This window comes from Neomonachus schauinslandi, chromosome 9, assembly GCF_002201575.2.
Source record: "Neomonachus schauinslandi chromosome 9, ASM220157v2, whole genome shotgun sequence".
NCBI lineage: Eukaryota > Metazoa > Chordata > Mammalia > Carnivora > Phocidae > Neomonachus > Neomonachus schauinslandi.
Genome location: NC_058411.1, coordinates 140,074,180 through 140,093,090, shown reverse-complemented (window position 1 = coordinate 140,093,090; position 18,911 = coordinate 140,074,180). Strand labels below are relative to the sequence as shown.

Below are 18,911 nucleotides of genomic sequence, written 5' to 3'. Positions count from 1 at the left end.
CAATAGCCGAACTATGGAAAGAGCCAAGATGTCCATCAACAGATGAGTGGATAAAGAAGATTTGGTATATATATACAATGGAATATTATGCAGCCATCAAAAGGAATGAGATCTTGCCATTTGCAAGGACATGGATGGAACTGGAGGGTATTATGTTGAGTGAAATAAGTCAAACAGAGAAAGACAAGTATCATATGATCTCACAGATATGAGGAATTTGGGAAACAAGACAGAGGATCATAGGGGAAGGGAGGGAAAAATGAAACAAGAGGAAACCAGACAGGGAGACAAACCATAAGAGACTCTTAATCTCAGGAAACAAACTGAGGGTTGCTGGAGTGGAGGGGGGGTGGGAGGGATGGGGTGGCTCGGTGATGGACATTGGGGAGGGTATGTACTATGATGAGCACTGTGAATTGTGTAAGACTGTTGAATTACAGACCTGTATCCCTGAAACAAATAATATATTATATGTTAATAAAAAAAATCTCAATTAAATCTTTAAGAGTCTCATGCTCTACCGACTGAGCTAGCCGGGCGCCTTCAATTAAATCTTTAAAAAATAAAATAAAACAAATCTTTTTTTAAAGATTCAATTTAGTTAACATATAGTATATTATTAGTTTCAGGGGTAGAATTTAGTGATTCATCGGTTGCAGATAACACCCAGTGCTCATAACATCAAGTGCCTTCCTTAATGCCCAACACCCAGTTACCCCATCCCACCAACCACCTCCCCTCCAGCAACCCTCAGTTTCTTCCCTATAGTTAAGAGTCTCTTATGGTTGCCTCCCTCTCAAACTAATCGTAAATGTGTGTATATCCTTACGTTTGTTCTTTACCTTAGCATAAAATAGACATGTTATGCTTGAATGGGAAATTGTTTTATCTTCATGAAAATACTTTATAAAGATTAAAGTTCAAATTAAAACATTTGGTTTTATAGAAGTAAGTAAGTCATATCAAAAATTGTGGAGGCTGTTTTTCCAAAAAAAAAATATACAGAGGACCAACAGATACTTGAAAAGGTGCTCAATATCATTAATCATTAGAGAAACGCAAACCACAATGAGAGATCACCTCACCTGTCAGAATGGCTAATATCAAAAAGACAAGAAATGACAAGGGATGGCGAGGATGTGGGGAAAACAGAACCCTCCTGTGCTGTTGGTAGAGTGCAAACTGGTGCAGCCATTGTGGAAAAGAGTACAGAGATTCCTCAAAAAATTAAAAATAGAACTACCCTATAATCTACTAATTCCACCCAATAATTCCACCTAGTAATTACCCAGTAATTCTGGGTATTTCTCTGAAGGAAATAGAATAAAAAGAGTACAATATCTCTCTCAAAGAGATATTTGTACTCCCATGTTCATTGCAGCATTATTCACACTAGCCAAGATGTGAAAACTACCTAAGTGCCCACCAATAGATGGATAGATGAAGAAAATGTACAGGATGTTTGCGTACACAATAGAATATAATTCAGCCATAAAAAAGGAAATTCTGCCGTTTGCAACAACATGGATGAAATGTAAAGACATTATGTTAAGTGAAATAAGTCAGGCAAAGAAAGGCAAATGCTGTGTAATCTCATATGTGGAATCTAAAAAAACTGAACTCCAAGAAACAGAGAGTAGATTGGCATTTGCCAGGAGCTGGGTGGGGGTGGGGAATGGGTGATGGTCAGAAGGTCCGAACTTCCAGTTATAAGATGAATAAGGTCTGAGGATCTACAGCGTGGTAGCTGTAGTTAACAATACTGAATTATAGGGCGCCTGGGTGGCTCAGTTGGTTAAGCGACTGCCTTCGGCTCAGGTCATGATCCTGGAGTCCCGGGATCGAGTCCCACATCGGGCTCCCTGCTCGGCAGGGAGTCTGCTTCTCCCTCTGACCTTCCTCCCTCTCGTGCTCTCTGTCTCTCATTCTCTCTGTCTCAAATAAATAAATAAAATCTTTAAAAAAAAAAAACAATACTGAATTATATACTTGAAAGTTGCTGAGAGAGTAAATCTTAAAAGTTCCTACCACACACAAGAAGATGGTAGCTACGGGAGGTGATGGATGTGTTAACTAACCTCATTGTGGTAGTCATATCACAACATATATGTGTTTCAAATCATCATGTTACACACCTAAACTTTCACAATGTTATATGTCAATGATATCTCAGTAAAGCTGGAAAACAAATTGTCAAGGGCACTAACAGTTAATAAAGAAAAGAATGTCTAAGCCAGAAATTTGGCCCCAGATCCAGAAGTGTTCTTTGTGCGGTATATGGTGTGTTGTGTGAATCTGGTATTAGATGTGGCCTCATCTGTTCTGACAGAGAGACATTGTTTGAATCAGTTGGAAGGTTATACCTGATATTGAAGGACATCAGAACATACCATCTCAAAATATGCCTCTGTGACATAAGGATTATCTTGAGCTGAAGGCAATAAAGCAGCAAATGCAAAAAACAAAACAATATAAAACAAACAAAAAAACTGGCCTTTACCCTCACCCTATCCTCCTAAAAGCAAGACATCAATTTCCCTTTGTGAAGGTGCTCCCCCTCCTCACTCCCCTATTAGGAGAACAATTCTTAGCACTGCAGACAGAAAGTACCAAGGCGGGTCTGCACAAACAAATCTTAACTAATCATTATCTTCCATCGGTTTCTCCCATATACTTACCTTCCCACAATTTATACCCCTAGAAGCCCATAACCCCCTTTTCCTTTGTCTTGTTTGCTTCTCCACATTCATCATGCTTTGTTAAAATGGTATGTAAGCCCCAGATCTCACTACTTCTTTGGGGTCTTCATTTGTTTTCTACAAAGGCCTCCATACACATAAAAATTAAAATATTAACCTCAAGTAAAATATGTGTGCCTTTTTCCGGTTAATCTATCTTTATTGGCCTAATTCTCAGGCCCCGGTCATAGAATTTAAGAAGGTAGAGGAGTGTTTTCTTTCTTCCCCTACAAGTCTTCTAGATCTGCTCAAAGACAGGACAATCTTGATGGAAATAAATCAAATTTGACCTTAAACCTATTCTAGGACACTAATTAGTAATCCAACTGAAGGTTGTTAAGGCGATTAGGTTTCATATAGACAAGATATGAAATGCCCAAAAAAAGTTCAATGGAATAACTGAAAATTCTCAAGTGAAAAATGAGTCATGGTATTCTCTGGAAAATAAAAATTATTTTGAATTTGCACTATTCACAGTTATTTGGCATAAACTGTGGTTAGATACTAACATTGTTAGCAAAAGTTTATTTTAAAAAACTATTTCACTTTTTAAAGGATTAGGATTTTAAGGATAAAGGATGTTGATTTTAGAGAAAGTATCTTTTTTTTTTTGGATTTATTTATTTATTGTTTTAGAGAAAGAGCATGAGCAGGGGGAGGGGCAGAGGGAGAGAAAGAATCTCAAGCCGACTCCCTGCTGAAGGCGGAGCCCCAAGGGGGGGGCTCAACCTCATGACCCAGAGATCCTGATCTGAGCCAAAATCAAGAGTCAGACACTTAACTGACTGAGCCCCTCCATGCAGCCCGAGAAAATGTCTTTCAACATCAAGAGAATCTGCATAGAAAATCTACAACAACAGGGGTGGGGGGGTGAGCCCAATAAAATATTAGGATATCAGAACATGGAAACAGTTTGTGTGATTCTGAAGAAGATTTACTTACAAAGGATCCTAACACTAACTTCTATGAAGTCCACTTTCTGATAAAAGTATGTCAAGGAAAGAGAAATTTAAGCCAATCAATCAAACCTATTTTAGGTCTTCTATAGAGTATCTCAACATTGAAAAAGATTTTATTTTATTTTTTTTAAGATTTTATTTATTTGAGAGAGAGAGAGAAAGAGAGAGAGGGAGAGAGAGCAAGAGCACAAGAGCAGGGGGAGGGAGAAGCAGACTCCCCACTGAGCAGGGAGCCCCGAAAAAGCTTTTAAAAGAACTTGAGGGGTGCCTGGGTGGCTCAGTTGGTTAAGCGTCTGCCTATGGCTCAGGTCATGATCTCAGGGTCCTGGGATCCAGTCCCACATCGGGCTCCCTGCTCAGCAGGGAGCCTGCTGCTCCATCTGCCTGCCGCTCCCCCCTGCTTGTGCTCTCACTCTCTGTGTCAAATAAAAATAAAAAATAAAGGAACTTAAGAAATGCCATATGTATCCAGACATTGCTTTAGGAAATAATAAAAATCATGATATAAATATTAATAATATATGATGAAATAAAAATATTTTTATAAAAATTCTGTAATAATGACCACTTTATATATGCAACCCTATTGTTGCTTATCATGATATACATGACACGTAAAATTCTGGGTTTGTTCCCAAATCTAGATATTGCTTAGAGAGTATTATTGGCAATTATAATTGCTATTGCCCCAGCAGAGCAGTATTTCTCCCAAATGAAACAACTTTTAAAAATTACCCAAGAGGGGTGCCTGGGTGGCTCAGTAGTTAAGCGTCTGCCTTCAGCTCAGGTCATGATCTCAGGGTCCTGGGATCGAGCCCCGCATCGGGCTCCCTGCTCAGCGGGAAGCCTGCTTCTCCCTCTCCTCCCCACTTGTGCTCTCTCTCACTATCTCTGTCTCTCTCTCTCAAATAAATAAAATCTAAAAAAAAAAACAAAAAACCGTAAGAGACTCTTAATCTCAGGAAACAAACTGAGGGTTGCTGGACTGAAAGGGGGTGGCAGGGATGGGGTGGCTGGGTGATGTTGCGGAGGGTATGGGCTATGGTGAGCACTGTGAGTTGTGTAAGATTGATGAATCACAGAGCTGTGCCTCTGAAACAAATAATACATTATATGTTAATAAAATAAATTAAAAAAAAGAATTACCTCCCGTTCTTGAAGTCACTTTGAAAGCCAGAAATCCCCTTCATTTCAGGAATTTGTTCAAGGAAAGCAACATTGGACATAAAAGCATTTAAAGGGAGTTGATTTCAGAATTTTTAGCTGTGGTCCCAAAACCCACCATTCATTTTGTTTTATTAATGTTTTATTTTTTTTTTTAAGTAATCTCCATACCCAATGGAGATCTGCCTATGGCTCAGGTCATGATCTCAGCATCCTGGGATCCAGTCCCGCATCGGGCTCCCTGAGATCAAGAGTCACCTGCTCCACTGATAAGCCAGCCAATTTATTTTGAAATAAACTTTATTCAAATATGGAAATTATACAGATGTGGAAAAAACATGTGTAGAGTATGAACAATTGTCATAAGGTGAACAGAATCGTGTGAATACTCCCCCAGATGGAGAAGAACATAACCAGCACCCAAAAGTCCCCTGTGCCCCTTTCCTACAATTATCTGCATCTTCCATCCTAAAGGTAATTGCTGTCCCAAATTCTAATACCAAAGATACATTTTGAATTTTTGTAAGTAAAATCACACAGTATTGATTCTTCCATGTGTCTGGCTTCTTTGTCCAACATTATAAGGTTAATCCATGTTACTGAATGTGATAGTAGTTTGTTCATTCCTATGAAGTATTCCATTATATGACTATTCTACAGTTTACTCAACTAGATTGTTTCTAGGTTTTGACAATAATGAAGAATGCTTGTAAGAAAATTATTGTTCATGACTTTTGTTGCACATATGTTTACATTTATATATCTAAAGAGTGGATCTTTTTTTTATCTTAAACTTCAGTGTATCATATCTTCAATTTTAGTAAGTCATGACAAATTGCTTTCTAAATGGGTCAGACCAATTTATACCTCTGGTAGCTCATTTGGAAGCTTCAGTTACCCCGCATCCTTGGCAACACTTGGTATTGTTGGTACTTTTTTTTTTTTAAGATTATATTTATTTATTTGACAGAGAGAAACACAGCGAGAGAGGGAACACAAGCAGGGGGAGTGGGAGAGGGAGAAGCAGGCTTCCCGCAGAGCAGGGAGCCCGATGTGGGGCTGGATCCCAGGACCCTGGGATCATGACCTGAGCTGAAGGCAGATGCTTAATGACTGAGCCACCCAGGCACCCAGGATTATTGGTACTTTTAATTTTAGCCTTGCAGAAGTATAGTAGTATTTCATTGTTACTGTAAGTTACATTTTCCTGGTAACTAATGATTTGAGATGCTTTTCATTTGTCTCTTTGCCATATGTCCAAAATCTTCTGTGAAGTGCCTGTTCAAGTTTTTTAACCATCTTTCTTTTGGGCTGCTGCTTTTTTTTTTAAAAAGATTTTATTTATTTATTTATTTATTTATTTATTTATTTATTTATTTATGAGAGAGAGAGAGTGTCGGGAGGAGCAGAGGGAGAGGTACAAGCAGATTCCGTGCTGAGTGCAGAGCCCAAAGCAGAGCCTCGAGCCCACAACCATAAGATCATGACCTGAGCTGAAATCAAGAGTCAGGCATTTAACCGACTGAGCCACCCAGGCATCCCTGGGCTGTTGCTTTTTCTTATTGATTTGTAGTTCTTTTTTATATTCTAGATATAAAACCCTTTGCGATTACGTGTCTTGCAAATATTTTCTCACACTCGATAGTTTGTCTTTTTACTGGCTTAATGATGTCTAAATTTCTAATTTTAGTGTACTTCAATGAATCAAATCTTTCCTTTATAGTTATTTGGGGATTTGGGATGGGGGTATCCTATTTAACAAAGTTTTGCCTTCCCCATATTTGTTATTTTATTCTTCTACTTATCACATTTAAAACCACAATATGCCTGGAATTGATTTTTGCATATATTTTGAGATAAAAGTAAAGAAATTTTATTGACCCAGCACTATTTATGTAAAAGGCAGGACTTTCCCCAAAGTGTATCTTTTTCATAAGTCAAATATCCGTATATATGTGGATTGGTTTCTCTTCCAGTTTTGTCTCATTTTTTATTTATCTATCTCGGTGCTATAACTTCACTGTCTTAAACACTTCACCTTGATAAATATTGATATCTGATAAAGTAATTCCTCCAACTTTGTTCTTTTAGTGTTGTATTGGCTATTCTTGCCTCTTTGCCTTTCATATACATTTTAGAATCAGCTTGTCATTTTCCCCACACACTCACACACACACACACACACACACATGAAGTTGGTGGGATTTTAATTTGGTTTATTGGGACCCATAGATCAGTTTGGGGAGGATTAACACATTTATAATGTTGACTCTTCCAATCTAAGAAAATAGTATCTCTTTCCATTTAGTCTTCTTTAATTTCTCTAAATAATATTTTATAGTTTTCTGTGTAAAGTTCCTACAGATCTTTCATTAGATTTACTCCTATGTAGGGGCGCCAGGGTGGCTCAGTCGTTAAGCATCTGCCTTCAGCTCAGGCCATGATCCCCCGGTCCGGCTCCCTGGACAGTGGGAGGCCTGCTTCTCCCTCTCCCATTCCCCCTGCTTGCGTTCCCTCTCTCGCTGTGTCTCTCTCTGTCAAATAAATAAATAAAATCTTTAAAAAAACAAAGAAACAAACAAAAAGATTTACTCCTATGTAATTGATGTTTTTTAATGCTATTGCAAATGTAACATTTCTAAAATTTCATTTTCTAATTGTTTATTGCTGGTATACAGAAATTCAATTGATTTTTTTCTACATTGACCTTTTGTGCAATGACATTGCTGAATTCACTTAGTCTACTAGTTTATTGATAGATTCATTTAGACTTTTATATATATAATTGTCATCTGCAAATAACAGCATTTTATTCTTTTTTTTTCTTACCTTATTTCACAGGATAAGAATCTTGAAAAGAAGTAATAGCAAATATCCTTATCTTGTTCACAATCCTAGGGAAAAATTTCAGTATTTCACCATTAAGTAGGAAGTTTATTGTAAGTTTTTTGTAGATATCCTTTATCAAAATCCTAGAGGAGAACACAAGCAGCAACCTCTTTGACCTCAGCCACAGCAACTTCCTCCTAGAAACATTGCCAAAGGCAAGGGAAGCAAGGGCAAAAATGAACTATTGGGACTTCATCAAAATAAAAAGCTTTTGCACAGCAAAAGAAACAGTCAACAAAACCAAAAGACAACTGACAGAATGGGAGAAGATATTTGCAAATGACATATCAGATAAAGGGCTAGTATCCAAAACCTATAAAGAACTTATCAAACTCAACACCCAAAGAACAAAGAATCCAATCAAGAAATGGGCAGAAGACATGAACAGACATTTCTGCAAAGAAGACATCCAAATGGCCAACAGACACATGAAAAAGTGCTCAACACCGCTTGGCATCAGGGAAATCCAAATCAAAACCTCAATGAGATACCACCTCACACCAGTCAGAATGGCTAAAATTAACAAGTCAGGAAACGACAGATGTTGGCGAGGATGCGGAGAAAGGGGAACCCTCTCACACTGTTGGTGGGAATGCAAGCTGGTGCAGCCACTCTGGAAAACAGTATGGAGTTTCCTCAAAAAGTTGAAAATAGAGCTAGCGTATAATCCAGCAATTGTACTACTGGGTATTTACCCCAAAGATACAAATGTAGGGATCCGAAGGGGTACGTGCACCCCAATGTTTATAGCAGCAATGTCCACAATAGCCAAACTATGGAAAGAGCCAAGATGTCCATCAACAGATGAATGGATAAAGAAGATTTGGTATATATATATACAATGGAATATTATGCAGCCATCAAAAATAAAATGAAATCTTGCCATTTGCAACGACGTGGATGGAACTAGAGGGTATTATGCTAAGCGAAATAAGTCAAACAGAGAAAGACATGTATCATATGATCTCACTGATATGAGGAATTCTTAATCTCAGGAAACAAACTGAGGGTTGCTGGAGTAGTGGGGGTGGGTGGGATGGGGTGGCTGGGTGATAGACATTGGGGAAGGTATGGGCTATGGTGAGCGCTGTGAATTGTGTAAGACTGTTGAATCACAGACCTGTACTTCTGAAACAAAAAATACATTATATGTTAAAAAAAAAAAAAAAAGGAAGATAGTAGGAAGGGAAAAATGAGGGGAGGGGAATCAGAGGGGGAGACGAACCATGAGAGACTAGGGACTCTGAGAAACCAACTGAGGGTTCTAGAGGGGAGGTGGGTGGGGAGATGGGTTAGCCTGGTGATGGGTATTAAAGAGGGCATGCACTGAATGGAGCACTGGGTGTTATACGCAAACAATGAATCATGGACCACTACATCAAAAACTAATGATGTAATGTATGGTGATTAACATAACATAATAAAATAAAATTTAAAAAAAAGAAGATTCCCTTCTAATTTGCTGTTTTTTAAAAATGTATGCTGAATTTTATCATTTTCCTGCATCTCTTGAAAGGATCGTGTTAATGTTTCTCCTTGAATCTATTAATGTTATGAATGACATTGATTGATTCTCAAATGTTAAACAACCTGCATTCTAGACTAGATTAAAATTTGCCAGGATATATTATTCTTTTTGTATATATCAGGATTTGATTTGCTGATATTTTGGTTGAGATTTTTTCATCTATATTATAAGAGCGATTGGTATGCACTTTTCCTCTTTGGTGTTGTACTTGTCAAGTTTTGGTATTAAGATTGTGTTGGAGGGTGCCTGGCTGGCTCATTTGGTAGAGTATGTGACTCTTGATCTCAGGGTTGTAAGTTCAAATTCACACTGGGTATAGAGATTACTTAAAAATAATCTTAAAAAAAAAAAGATTGCTTTGGCCTCATAAGACAAGTTGGGAAGTCTTTTCTCTTTTTCTGTTCTCTGCGTTTGTGTGAGATTGGCACTATTTCTTCCTAAAATGTGTGGTATGATACACCAGTAAAGCCATCTAGGCTTGTAATTTTCTTTGGGGGAAGATTTTACTTACAGATGAAATTTTTTTCTTTAGCAGATTAGGACTATTCCAATTTCTCTTTCTTCTTGTGTCAATTTTGGTAAGATATATTTTCCTAGGACATTGTCAATTTCATCTAAATTTTCAAATTATAGGCATAAAATTTTCTACTGTGTGATTCTTATTATTTTAAATATCTGTAGAATTTGAAATGATTTCCCTTTTTCATTCTTCATACTTGTTATTTGTGCTTTCCCTATTTCTTTCGATCAGTCTTGACAGAGGTTTAACCATTTTAGTCCTTTTAGAAAACCAGCCTTTGGCTCTGTAGATCCCCTCTATGAGATATATATAGATATACATGTGTGTGTGTCTGTGCATGTGTGTGTTTAAGTAGGCTCCACACCCAGCCTACTTGGAGCCCAACTTGGGGCTTGAACTCAGGACCCTGAGATCAAGACCCGAACTGAGATCAAGAGTCAGATGCTTAACCAATTGAGCCACCCAGGTGCCCCTATGCCCTCTATGATATATATTTATAACTTATTAATTTCTGCTTTTTGTTATTCCCTTCCTTCTCTCTCTCTCTCTCTCTCTCTTTTTTTTTTTTTTTTGGTGTGTGTGTGTGGGGGGGTTACCTTTCTGTTATTTTTCTAAGTTCTTGAGATAGATACATTAACCATTGCTTTTTATCCTTTTTTCCTTAATATATGCATTTAAGACTTTCTTAACAGCTTTAGCTTCATCTTAGAAGTTTAGATACATTGTGTTTCTGGCATTATTCAGTTAAAAATATGTTTTTATTTCCATTGATTTCTTTCTTGACTCATAGGTTATTTTAAATTAGGCAACAAAAATATTATTTATTTCCAAACATTTGGGAATTTCCTAGTTTCTTTTTTGCTGTTGATTTCTAGCTTAATTCCACTGTGGTCAGGGAGTATACCATGACTAATTTTAATCCTTTGAAAGCTCTTGGGACTAACTCTATGAGCTAGCATATGGTCAATTTTGGTAAATGTTCCATGTGTATTTAAAAATGCTGTGGGTGTGGCTGGGTGGCCCAGTCATTAAGCCTCTGCCTTTGGCTCAGGTCATGATCCCAGGGTCCTGGGATCAAGCCCTACATCGGGCTCCCTGCTCCACGGGAAGCCTGCTTCTCCCTCTCCCACACCCCCTGCTTGTGTTCCCTCTCTTGCTGTCTCTCTCTGTCAAATAAATAAATAAATCTTTAAAAAAATAAAAATGCTGTGATTCTGTAGATATTTGATACTGTGTTACAATAAGATTATGTTTGTTACTTGTGTTATTTGAATAATCTATCTTTTTACTGACTTTTTTGTCTACTTGTTCTATCAGCTCCCAAGAAAACTATATTGAAATCTCCCATCATAATTGTGGATTTGTCTATTCTCCTTTTATTTCTGTCAACTTTTTGCTTTATATATTTCGAGGCTGTGTTATTAGTGTATACAAATAAAGAATTTTATTTCTTTCTGGTGAATTGACCTTTTTATTTCTATGTAATGTCTCTTTTTAGCTGTATTTTTCAATTATGGCTATTGACATTTTGGGCAGAATAGTTCTTTGCTGGGGGGATGGGGTGCCATCCTGTGTACTATAGGATGTTTAGCAGCATCCTTGTTCTCTATCCACTAGATGCCAGTAGCATCCCCACCCCCAGTTGTGACAGGCAAAACTATCTCTAGACATTACCTAATGTGCACTGGGGGGCAAAATCACTTCTGGTTGAGAGCCACTGATCTATAGCAATGCTTTGTGTCTTAAAGTCTATTTTGTCTGATCATCAGTAATGGCATTTTCTATTGGTATTTGCAATAGAAAAACTTCTACTTTGAACCTTTCAGTATCCTTAGTTGTGATGTGTCTCTTATAAGCAGTATTAGGTTGATTCATTTTTTAATCCAGTCTGAAAATCTTTTTTTTTTAAGATTTTATTTATTTACTTGACAGAGAGTGAGACAGGGATCCCAAGCAGGCAGAGTGGCAGGCAAAGGGAGAGGTAGAAGCAGGCTCTCCACTGAGAGAGCGTGACACGGGGCTTGATCCCAGGACCCTGGGCCGAGGGCAGATGCTCCACTGACTGAGCCACCCAGGCGCCCCCAGTCTGACAATCTTTTAATTGTAATTGAAGTATTTGTCCCTTTTACCTTTAATGTGATTAGTGATGTTTGGGTTAAATATGCTATATGACTATTTATTTCATATTTAACCCATGTGGTATGTTGTTATATTCCTGTTATGTTATTCTGGTTTTTTTTTTCCTCTCCTTTCCTGCTTTCTTGGGTTCTGTATTATTTTACTATTTTGCTATCTTTCCCATTCATTGAGCATTCTTTTATTATTGTTTTAGTGTTGAGAGGTCACAACATGTATCTTTAACTCATGAAAATGTAATGTTAGTACTTCTGCCCCTTTCTGTGTTCCTACCTTAATACTTTCTGTATTAGGACCTTAGACCTTTTTATTCTGTTTCCCTCATTCTCACATTTTGTGAATTTTTATTTCTCCATAAATAGAACCAAAGTAATTCATCATTTCTTAATTTTATACAGTCAGTGTTTATTTAGACTTACTCAAATATTCATGTTTTCCATTGTTCTTCATTTCTTCCTGCATCTCTGCCTCCATCTGGGCTTATTTTCTTTCTGCCTGACTAGCTCTCTTTAGTCTTTCACTTAATGCAGATCTATGATTGCTGAATTCTCTAGGTTTATACTTGCCTAACAATTGTCTTTCTCTTATTTGAAAGACAGTTCGCTTGGTTTTGGGATTTCAGGTTGTGATTATTTTCTTTATAAAGAAATCAGTTATCAGTCTTTTTGCTACATCATTGAAGAGAATGAATGTGGTTTTGTGTTTGCCTTCTCTTTGCCTATGGGTTTCACCAATTTTACTATAATGTTCTTGTGTATGGTTTTCTTTGTATTTATCAGAACTGGCACTCAAAATACTTTTTAAATCAGCTATCAGTCTTTTTGCTGCACCACTGAAGAGAATGCGGTTTTGTGTGCTTTCTCTTTGCCTATGGGTTTCAGCAATTTTACTATAATGTTCTTGCATATGGTTTTCTTTGCATTTATCAGAACTGGCACTCAAAATACTTTTTAACACATGGCTTAATAGCCTTCATCAGTTTTAGAAAATTCTTGGCCATCGTGGCTTCAAATATTGCTTCTATCCCATTCTCTTTTTCACCTCCTCATCTGAGACTTCATATTAGACTTTCTAATCATATCACACAGATAGAAAATACCTTACAAATATGAACCAATAGAAAGCTGATGTGGCTATACTATGTTATTTTCTATTTTTTTCTTTTCTTTTTATCTCTCTGGGCTTCAGTCTGAATATCTTTCCTTTTGACCTATCTTCCAGATCACTAGCTCTCTTTAGCTGTATCTAATCTACTATTAAACTCCGCTTCAGTTATCTGTTGCTATGTAACAACGTACTCCAAAATTTTGTGGCTTAAAACAACTGCCACCATTTATTTGCATGTGTTTCTGCAGTTTAGGCAAGCTTCGGTAGGCTAGACATACTGTGGACTAGAGTAGCTTAATTGGGGTTGGGGGATCCAAAGTGACTTTACTCACATGTATAGCACTTCAACGAGGGGGACCAGAAGAGATGACTGGCTGGATGTCCCCTCTCTCTCTCTCTGTATTCTTTCATTCTCTAGGGCCTCTCTCCATGTGCCGCTCCCCTTCCATACCAGCAGGGTATTTGTAAGTATTCACATGGTAGGTTGGAACTCCACGAGGGTGAAAACAGAAGCTGCTATGCCTCTTAATGCCTAGACCTAGAACTGGCCAGGCCTCATCTCTCTCACATCCTTCACTCCACATAGTTGCCCATCAGATGGTTGAACTTAGATACTGTCCTCTCCCCAGACTCCTGCAATACTACTCCATGTGGCATGGTTTTCACTCCTTCACCATCCTCCTGGTTCTCCATGGCTCCTAGACCTAGAGCAATGACTGGTGCAGAGCGCTACTCAACAAGTACTTTTTTCAGTAAACAAAGAAATGAATGCAAACTGTTGATCCAATGCTCTCTTCGGCAGCATCTATGCTAATATTGGAACCATGCTAGCCAAAATGGTGGCCAACGCTGCAAATTCTTCAAGCCTTTAATGTCTTTTACATCTTGAATCCCTTCCCCCACGAAAAACTTAGTAACTCATTAACATTCTCCAGTTTGCTCCTCAGCCAGTGAGGGGGTGAGAATGAGAACAGTCGCAATGCAAACAGCCTTCGGACTCGAGTGTCAGGGGTTAGAATTCCCAGGACCTGAAACAATCCTCCTTTCCTTCTCCACATAAGATCCCAAGTGGCTCAAGTAGTATCTTCAGAGACCATAACATGCTTCTGGGATCATTATCGGGGTGCTCTCTTCTCCTCTCTTTGGTGGCCTGAGTACAGTTGCTCTGTTATACCCAGCAATGTGACTGACCCCAACCTTTGACACCTAGCTTGTCCTATCATGGCCCAGGTTGACTTTAATGATTCCTTCTGCCAACCCAGAACTGCCCAATGCCCACACCGAGGGGGGCGTTCTCTCTCCCACCACGGCTAGTGCACAATAGACCTTTTGCTGACTCTCGAGAAGGTGTATCTCATAGCCCTTTCTCTTTCAAGGAATGTGAGACCAGTTCCTCTTGGACATTTCAAAGACACCTCTAATGGCAAAAGTAGTAGAAATGAACTCTGATGCAAAGTGCAGGGAACTCCCCGGACATACTGATGTGTGTGTGTGTGTGTGTGTGTGTGTGTATGGTTAAAACCAAATTCTCCTGACTCCCTTTCCACACTTCTTTTCACCGCAGCAAAGATAACACTACCAACTAATATTTAGTGAGTACTTACTATTTGCCAGGCATTGTTCTAGGTGCTTTATATATATCATCTCACACATAATTTGGGGAGGAGGAATCGATTTTAGGCAACTGAAGCATCATAGAGTGGGTGAATCTGGGGGACAAATCTGAAGGAACTGTTAAGAGTTTTATTAGGAAGTTGAGTCAAGATATGAAAGGTGAAGGTGAAAACCGGACAGGGTCAACAAACTGTGGGGATGTGTATGAGTGAGAAGAGGAACAGCAAAATGCAGACCAAAGTGCCAAGGGCAGGGTGAAGTAGTAGCCCGTAGGGATTTTAGGATAATAAAATCAAAAGTGATCAAAGGACAGTGATATTATTATCATTTGTGAATTGAATTCTTTCCAAGTTTCAGAAGTAAAATTAATGTGTACTATTCTGACATAGCAAAGAGACCAGCTCTTGGGGCCAAACAAAAATAAAATACATCAGACTCTTAATGGGCTTAGTGGTATCTCTAAAGGGCTAGTTATTATCTGTTAAATATTTGAATAGAGCATTGTTCTGGAATAGCCACAGGAACAGCCCTTTGCCTAAAAGCAGAGGAACAAGTCTGAAAGCCCTGTCTGCAGTGAGAGCCACAGGGCAATGCTTCAACCCCAGCAACACTGTGTTGACAAGGTGGTCTGCATCCAGCCTGGCTGCAGAGACAGATGGGCTCCTAGCCAAGAGCATTAGGAGATTCCCGAGGACCAGTGAGAAGGAGCCTAGAAGGAGATCCCCTGTTATAACCTTTGTTATTAAGGCTGACTTGGTCAGGGCACGAGAGGCAGGCAGATGACGTGTGCTGAGCAGTGAGACCAGGTTTAGAAGAAACCCTGAAACCAAAGCCTCACTGGGAGAAATCTCCACATTCTCAAAAAACAAAATAAAACAAAACAAAAAAGCCACAAAAAACCAAACAAACAAGAGAACCCTATCAATGATCCCCTTTGGCCTCTGTCTTCAACCTCTCCATTGACTGCTTCTCCTCATTATAAACTCACATTTCTCCAATCTTTGACAAAGCAACCAATCACAATGGAACAATTCACCCTTCATGCATTCTTGCTAGTCCTTCTCCACTGCTGGGAATGAGGTGTCTACACTTCCTGCCTCCACAATCCCGCCTCTCACTCACTTGTCAAGCCACTGCTCCCTGGTTTCTTCCCGTCACCATTTCAGGGACACAGTTTCCACCAAGGTCACCAAAGACGTCTCAATCGCCAGATTCAGTGCATCCATCTCCTTTCTTAGCTCACTTGACCTTCCTGTGGCATCTATCTGGACAGGTCCCTCCTTTTGGAAATTCTTTAATTTTTTTTTTTCCTCCTCCAGCATTACTGTCCTCTTCTTTTGCTGCCTGACCCTTAATGGTTAGGGTTACCTGGCTCCATCTTTGGTCACTGCATTTCTTATCTGACACAGTCTCCTGGGAACCTCCCACAGGGTTTCAATCACCACCTGTATATTGATGTCACACAAATCTCTATATTCTGCCTTGACTTCTTTCTCAAAGCTGTATGTTCAGCTGTTCACTAAACATCCCTTTCTGCATGCCCCACGGAAATTTCGACACACAAAACCACCCATTATCTCATCCCCAAATTGTCCTTTCTTCATGGATTTTTCTCAACTGAGTGCCAAAACTAATCATCCTGTTGCTTAAGCCAGAAACCAGGGAATGGTTTCTGATTTGTTCTTCCTACCCAGTTGGCACCTAGTGAGTCAGCAAGCCCTGTCTCAGCCCTTCTGTCTCCTGGTGAGAGCCCCCCAACTGAGCCTCTGCCTCCAGACTCTTACCCTCAAATCCACCTCCACAGTGGCCACCGGAGTAATTTGTCTGTACCCAAACCATGATCATGACCCTCCTCTGCTGAAAGTCTTCCTGTGGCTTCCAACTGACAACCTGTCTGTTCTCATTTCTTCCCCCCCCTCCTGTTCCCACGCTATGCCCACACGGACACCAGACGGTAGGGGGCAAGCAGCCAACAGCTAGGGCTTTGGCAGCTAATCAGAGGGATTTCGGTTTGACAGAAGAGGATCTAGGAACCAGGTTCATGAGTGGGGCATGATGGCAGGTCATAGAAGTGGGAGACACATTAGCAGACTGCTAGGAATTGAACATCTGTGTCCTCCCAAAATTCAGATGCTAAATCCTAATGTCCCATGTATTTGGAAGTGAGGCCTTTGGGAGGGGATCAGGTCATGAGGGTGGAGCCCTCATAAATGAGATTAGTGCCTTTATAAAAGAGACCCCAGAGAGCTGCCATGCCATCCTCCCCCTCCTACCTGTGGAAGAACGCAGGGTAAAAACTGTCCTCTAGGAACCAGGAAGTGGGGCCTCACCAGAAAACAGAATCACCAGCACCTTGTTCTTGGACCTCCCAGCCTCCAGAACTGTGAGAAATAAACTTTCCCGTGTTTGTAAGTCACCCCTTCCATGGTATTTTGTTATAGCCGCCTGAATGGACGGACACTGGCTATTACAATGGAGACGAAGCGGTGAGAAAAGAGGACAGGTGAGCCTGCAGGACCCATGAAGAAGGGGTGATGTCTAAAAAGGAGAATCACCAGGTACAAGTAGTAAAGAAATGTATAAGCAGGTCATGTCAGGCAGGCACTAGGAACAACGTAAACAAGCCTCCGGAAGTCTAGAGACTTTAAAGCCCCATTATTGGAAGCCCAGCACCAAGAACAGGAGCACACACACACTCCAAGGCAAGGGGGGGGGGGGGGGGGGGGGGCAGATGCTGCTAGAAAGGAATAGCTTCTACAAAAGGGGAGAGCAGGAAAGTTCAGAAGAGGGGACAAACACGTACAAGAACTGTCCTTGTGACAAAGGCCACTGTAAGTAGGTTACACTCAGGGGCTGCGCCAGTGACTTCTTACAGGTGGGCTTCGGGATGATGAAAGAAGCGGCATTCATCATCAGGCAGATGCAAAACACGGTGTCCGAAATGTTGCCAGGATTGGAAACAAGTGACCGGCCAGAGTTAAGTCCCTTTCCCAAAACTACAGGCCTGTAAGACCCGCGCAAGGAGAAGCACGACCGCGCTTGGACTCTGGAGTCCTGTAGGTCCGCGTTCGAATCCCGACTGTGCCGCCAGGCAAATGAGAGCCACCTCCCGTGACTCCGGCTGAAGAGCCTGCCCTAGGTGGGTCACACTGCATTGTCAAGGGCAGACCTGGGGCGAGGACCCAACAAGGTCGCTGACTCCAGAGCGGGGCTCTTTGCAGGCAGCCTGATGGGTCAGGGCAGCGGGTCCCCTCGCGCAGCCGTCCCCCAGGCCTGCAGCGCCTTTGTGCCCCACTCACCGGAGAGCACCCGCAGCAGGGGCCCGCGGGGGGCGGCCGGGCTAGGGGCGGGCGTGGGACTGGGGGGCGCAGGGGGAGGGGAGCGCCCCCCTAGAGTGGCGCGGGCCGGCGGGGAGGGGGGCGGCCAGGTGGTGATTGGCTGGGCTGCGGCAGGCAGCTCCGGGCCCAGAACAAAAGAGAGCGGGCGGCGGGCGTCCTCCGGAGTAGGCGCTCCCGCCCGCCCCGCGCGGGCTTCGGTGCTGGGGGAGGACGCGCCCACCGCCCGCCCGCCCGCCCGCCGAGCAGCCGGGCTGGCGCGCTCGGTTTCTGGGCGAAAGCCGGCCGTGTACCTAGGAATTAACCGGCCGGCGCGGGAGGGGAGGGGAGCGGGAAGCGGGGCGGGGGGGATGCTGAGCGCGCGCGAGAACAATAATAAGATCGTGTTTGCGGTCGCTGCCCGAGGAGGAATTCGGAGGAGGCGCGAGGCCCGGCGCTCGCGCCGCGCCCGGGAGCCCGGGAGGGAGGCCGGCGGCGGCATGAGGCAGGCGACGCGGCGCCTGTGAGCAGCGCGCGGCGGCGGCGGGGACCTCGGCGCGGGCGAGAGCCGAGCGGCCGGGGGCTCCCCTCCCCCGCTGCCGGGCCGTGATTTGCCGGGCCTGCTGCGCCCCCCGCCCACCCCTCGCCTCAGCCGCCGCCTCGCCGCTTCCCCTCGTCGGAGCGGCCGCTCGCCCGCCCGCTCGAGGCCCGCGGGGAGCGCGGCGCAGTCCGTCGGCCCACGGGGGGGCGGCCTCCCGGCATCTTCGCGGCGACCAAGGACGAGCGGGGGAGGAAGCGGCCGGGATGGCGCGTCCGCGGCCCCGCGAGTACAAGGCGGGCGACCTGGTCTTCGCCAAGATGAAGGGCTACCCGCACTGGCCGGCCCGGGTGAGTACGGCGGCCGCGGGCCCGCCCGCCCTCCCGCCCACCATTTTCCCCTTC

The 18,911-nt window shown here is 42.1% G+C and overlaps 1 protein-coding gene across 1 annotated transcript in view; it reads left to right on the top strand.

Moving 5' to 3' along the window:
- Nucleotides 1–18,773: 18,773 nt before the first annotated feature.
- Nucleotides 18,774–18,911, top strand: part of HDGFL3 (HDGF like 3) — a 78,940-nt gene continuing 78,802 nt past the window's right edge. Inside the window, exon 1 of the mRNA XM_021680589.2 lies at nucleotides 18,774–18,857. Within this exon, the coding sequence (XP_021536264.1) occupies nucleotides 18,774–18,857 (84 nt within the window). The remainder of the gene's footprint in view (nucleotides 18,858–18,911) is intronic.